The sequence below is a fragment of the Gavialis gangeticus genome, unplaced genomic scaffold, assembly GCF_001723915.1.
Source record: "Gavialis gangeticus isolate Ggan-Ray unplaced genomic scaffold, GavGan_comp1, whole genome shotgun sequence".
NCBI classification, from domain to species: domain Eukaryota; kingdom Metazoa; phylum Chordata; order Crocodylia; family Gavialidae; genus Gavialis; species Gavialis gangeticus.
Window position 1 is genome coordinate 106,542,576 of NW_017729031.1, and position 5,097 is coordinate 106,547,672.

At 44.3% G+C, this 5,097-nt stretch overlaps 1 protein-coding gene across 1 annotated transcript in view; it reads left to right on the forward strand.

Annotated features, from left to right (window-relative positions):
- The window catches only part of MPP4 (membrane palmitoylated protein 4), a 75,147-nt gene that overhangs the window by 54,971 nt on the left and 15,079 nt on the right, over positions 1-5,097 (forward strand). Inside the window, 1 exon segment of the mRNA XM_019522913.1 lies at positions 1,028-1,108. Coding sequence (XP_019378458.1) covers positions 1,028-1,108 — 81 coding nt within the window.

Sequence of the window (5,097 nt, forward strand, 5' to 3'; positions counted from 1 at the left end):
AAACCCCCCCCCCCCCCCCCAATAAAAAAATTAGTGAGCAAATACTTTGTGAACAGACTAGAGTAAGAAATGTCAGATGGAAGTACAGTTCATCAGGGGAACTGTTCAGCTTCAAACTTCAGATACAGAAGTGATGAGAAAATACTTACAATAGTGTTAGTGATGATATAGCCATGATGGTCCAGGAATTATGTGAGGCAAGGATTTCTTAAGACGATATCTTTTATTGGACCAACTGCATGGTTGGGATAGAATTAGACAAGCAAGACATAGACAGAATGTAAGACATCCATCTATCCCAACCATGCAGTTGGTCCAGTATAAGATGTCTCCCTAAGAAATCTTTGCCTCATGAAAATAAATATTTATAAATGCTCCCTGATAAATATCTTGTGGTCTAAGATTATGGTTAAGAACCCACAGGTACTTCAGGTGACATTAATCCAGCCTATGCTATTTCAGTCATAGGCAGAAGGGAAAGCCAAAAGATAACAATTGCATGGAGTAGGATTTTTATAGTGAATATTACTGTCATGGGTTGCAGGTTCAAAAGTAGAATTTGATTTCATGACTAAAAGGAAGCTGCTTCTGATGTTGCCAAGTACAACATTCCAGGGTGTTTGTGCTGAAAGAAAAATCTTGTCCTTTCTAGATTGTGTGATAACTAGCTTTTCATTCAAACTGATATTGGTGCTTCCTGACTATGGCTTACAGGACTGGAGAGTGACATGCCTTGGACCTTTAGGTGCAGGAATGTTGGCACCTTCTTTTCAATTCAGTGGGAACTGTAGATGCTTTGCATTTCCTCAAATTAGGCTACTAATTTGTGATGCCAGCACTAGGGACTCCTTCCAGGAGAAGCAGTAATTTGATTTCTGCACTACTCCTAGCTATTTGCTTCATCAGTTCTCTCACTAAACAAGTTCCTTGACTGTGTATAAATATAAACTTACTAAAAAAGTGTCAATTTTATGCATAGTCTCAGCCATTGATATTACTATGTGTGTGTTCTGTTTTAAATATCCAGGTCCTTCAGGAGTTGGAATAAATGAGCTAAGGCGACGACTTATTCAGACTAACCCTCGTCGGTTTCAAAGTGCCGTACCACGTATGTGACGCATTCCTTTCATTCTCTAAATCAGTGGCTTCCAATTGTTTGACTCAAGGCACCCCTCCATAACTTTTCTGAATTTGGCAGCAACCTGGTTGCAAACCACTGTTTTAATGTCTCATCTTGCCTACTTTATCTTCTGGCTGCTGAGTCATTAGGTGGAACTGACCCATGCACTTCTTTCCAGGGGACACCTGCAGAGTTGGATTGGGAAGCACACTTCTTATGCAGCTGTTTCCTGGTCTGGCTCTTCAGATGCCCCCTGGAAAAAAGGTGAGTGGGGTACTTTCACCTGGCTGTGGCAGCACTGGTGCTTCATCACCCTTGAAAGGGTCTCATGGCATTCAGGGATGTCATTGCACCCCAATTGCGAACCATTGCCTTTAATTTCATATCCTGAGGGAAGAAAATATGAAATATCAGTGCTCTTCCTCTTATAGGGCATTCCATGAATGGATGGTCAAGTGGAGTGACCCAGGGGTTGGTCGTGGGGCTGGTTTTGTTCAATGTCTTCATCAGTAACCTGGAAGATGACATAGAGTGCACCCTCAGCAAGTCTGCAAATGAAACTAAGCTAGAGGAGTAGCAGATACGCTGGAGGGTTGGACTGGGATTCAGAGTGACCTAGATAAATTGGATGATTGGGCCAAAGGAATCTCATGAGGTTCAACAAGGACTAGTGCAAAGTCCTACACTTAGGATGGAACAATCCCATGAATGGGCTGGGGGTTGACTGGCTGGGCAGCAGCTCTGCAAAGAAGGACCGGTGGCAGGGGGGGAGTTACAGTGGACAATAAGGTGAATATGAGCCAGCAGTGTGGTCTTGTTGCAAAGAAGGCTAATGCCATACTGGGCTGAATTGATAGGTGTGTTGTCAGTAGGTCAAAGGAAGTGATTATTCCCCTCAATTCAGCACTGGTTAGTAGGGCTGAGTGAAGCTTCGGTTCCTGATTCTATTTGGCAGAGATTTGGCTTGATTCAGTGGCCAAATGTCCGAATCCCAGTCAACTCACAGGACCCTTGTATCTCTCCGAATCAAATCAGAAGCCTCCGAATCGATTCGGAAAGATTCAGAGATTCGGACGTAGACACAGCTTTAAATGTTTTTTCTACATACCTCAAGGTAGCAGGTGGCTTGTTAATGCTGTGATGCTGGGGCAGATGGAGTGTCCCACAGAAGCACGGGGAGCTCCCCAGCACATTTGGCAGCAGGCTCGGAAGTGGGCCGGAAGCACTTCCAGTCCACTTCCAAGTCTGCCAAGGAGTGTGCTGGGGAGCCCCCCGCACTTCCCTGGCTTGGTGACTGGTGCTTCCTGGGTCTTGGGGGGCATGTGGGGTCCCCCTGTGGCCAATTGCTGAGCTGAAGGGGTGCACAGGGGGGCCCCATGTGCTCCTCAGTAGACCTGAAAGTGGACCGGAAGTACTTCCAGTCCACTTCTGGGTTTGCCATTAAGTGTTGTGGGGGAGACCTCCAAGTCCTGTGCAATGCTCCATCCGCCCCAGCATCACAGCGTTCACGAGCCACGCCTGGTACCTTGAGGTATGTAGAAAAAACATTTAAAGCTGTATCTGTGTCCAAATCACTAATTCTCTGAATTGGCATTGAATCTTCAGATTCAAATTTGGCTGAATCAAATTGAGGACAGTGATTCAGATCAACGAATCAAATCACTGTCCTTGGTTTGGCTGGAATCCGAATCGAATATGGCCTGTTTCACACACCCCTACTGCTGAGGCCACATCTGGATACTCTGTTCAGTTTTGGGCCCCCGTTACAGAAAGAATGTGGACAAATTGGGGAGAATCCAGTACCGAGTGGTCTCAAGTTACAGCAAGGGAAATTTAAGTTAGATATTAGGAAGAATTTTCCCACTAGGAGGGTAGTTATACACTGGAACAGTGAACCTGGACAAATTGGAAAGGTAGGCAGAGCAGAATCAGATGCAGTTCAATAAGGATAAATGTAGAGTGCTTCACCTGGAGAGAAGTAACCTGCAACATAAATATATGCTAGGCGGAGATGTCCTGGCCAGCATGATGGCTGAAAGGGGCCTCGGGGTTATGGCTGATTACAGGATGAACATGAGCTGCCAGTGCAACACTGTAGTCAACAGAGCTACTAGCATACTGGGATGCATTAGCTGATGCACCATGAGCAAGACTAAGGAAGTGATACTTCATCTCTATTTGGTGCTGGTGAGATGCCAGCCGAAGTACTATTTCCAGTTCTGGGCACTGCACTTCAAAAAAGATGTGGAGAAACTTGAAAGGGTTTAGAGAAGGGCCGCAAGAATGATTAAGAGCCAGGAGGACAAAACTTATGAGGAAAGACTAAGAGATCTGGAACTCTTCAGCCTGGGGAAGAGAAGACTGACGGGGACCTTGGTGCCCATCTATAAGTATGTAAAGAATGAATATCAGGAGATGGGACAAAAACTATTCACTAGGGCACCCCAGGGGAGAACAAGGAGCAATAGCTATAAACTTTTAGAAGATGATTTCAGGTTAGATGTAAGGAAGAACTTTTTGGTAAGGTTGACCAGAATCTGGAACAGACTTCCAAGGACTGCACCACCTCCTTGGGACGTCTTCAAGAAGCAACTGGACAGACAGCTTGCCGGGATCATTTGATCTCAGCAGTTTTCCTGCCCAGAGCCAGAGAGGTTGGACTTGGTCTTTTAAGGTCCCTTCCAGACCTTAATTTCTATGATTCTATGATACTGCCTTTGACTGGCTTGTCCAACTAGCAGGAAGAGAACTAGGGTGAACTTGGGGTCAAGGTTCTGGACCTTAGGACACTTGGGTTTGATTCTTGACATGGTAATTGATTATCTGCATTATTTCGGGCAAAACACATACTTTTATTAGATCTCATTTTCCAGCCCAGGGATAGAAAGTGCTTCCCACAGATGTAAGGAAAAGCTCACGCTATTGTTTGAATTGCTTAGAACAGTGATTTCAAACTAAGTTCTGTGAAACCCTAGGGTTCTGTGGTAGGTCATCAGGAGTTCCACAAAGAGACTGGGGATAATGTCAGAGTGGACTGGGAGGCAGTGCACCTCCATTGCTGGGCCAGGTTGCCTGGCTCCATGTCAGTCATCTACATAGAGGTTCTACAGCCGGAGTGATATGAAAGGATTCTGTGACTTCAGGAGGTTTGAAAACCACTGGCTTAGATTCTGAAAACAGTGACAACATAAATCCTTAGGAAGCTCCCAGGCCTCAAATTTCTCTTTTTAGCATTGTAATCTAAAGCAAATTTGTATAATTTTATTTTCTGACTGCCTGAGAAATTCAGTCCTTGAGCATTCATAGCATGGGTCATGCTCTATTTCACTCAGGTGTGGTACCTTTGCTTTCCAGCCAGTAATAGGCCTCTGTGTTGCCTTAAACCCTTGGATCAGGGAATGAGTAGGTTGAAAGAGAGAATGCTTAAGATACAGGAGTTTCCACTCCACTAATGTAGGTTTATTCAGCAGATAGCACATGCTCTTATACTAAGAAATGCACTATAGTTACCTTGCAAGTGAGTTTTGCTCCCTGTCTCGGTGATCAGATGTTTTTAAGGTCTTGCTAGAGTATTCAGGGGCATCATAGTCCAGTAGTCCAATGACCCTTTGTTTCCAACTAGCTTTTATACCTTTTGTTTCTTGCATATTCGTTACTTTTACTACTACTGGCTATTTACAGACTATTTATATAATCAATGTGCTATTACATTAAAATGGTTATTACAGGATGTTATGAGCCATGAGGATTTCAGGCTATCTTGTCAATTCTCACACCTTGCTTTTTGCAATATATGACTTGGTTTCTCTTGAACAAAGCCTGGGGAGCTCTTGAGAATTCTGTTTTTGTCTATATAAAAGACGACATTTCAAGAGATGCTTAACAGTTGATGCCACAGGTAGTTTCACTTGGTGATTCCTATACTAAGACAGAAGACAAGCACTCTGGCTGAGAATCACCGCACTAGGGACTACCTG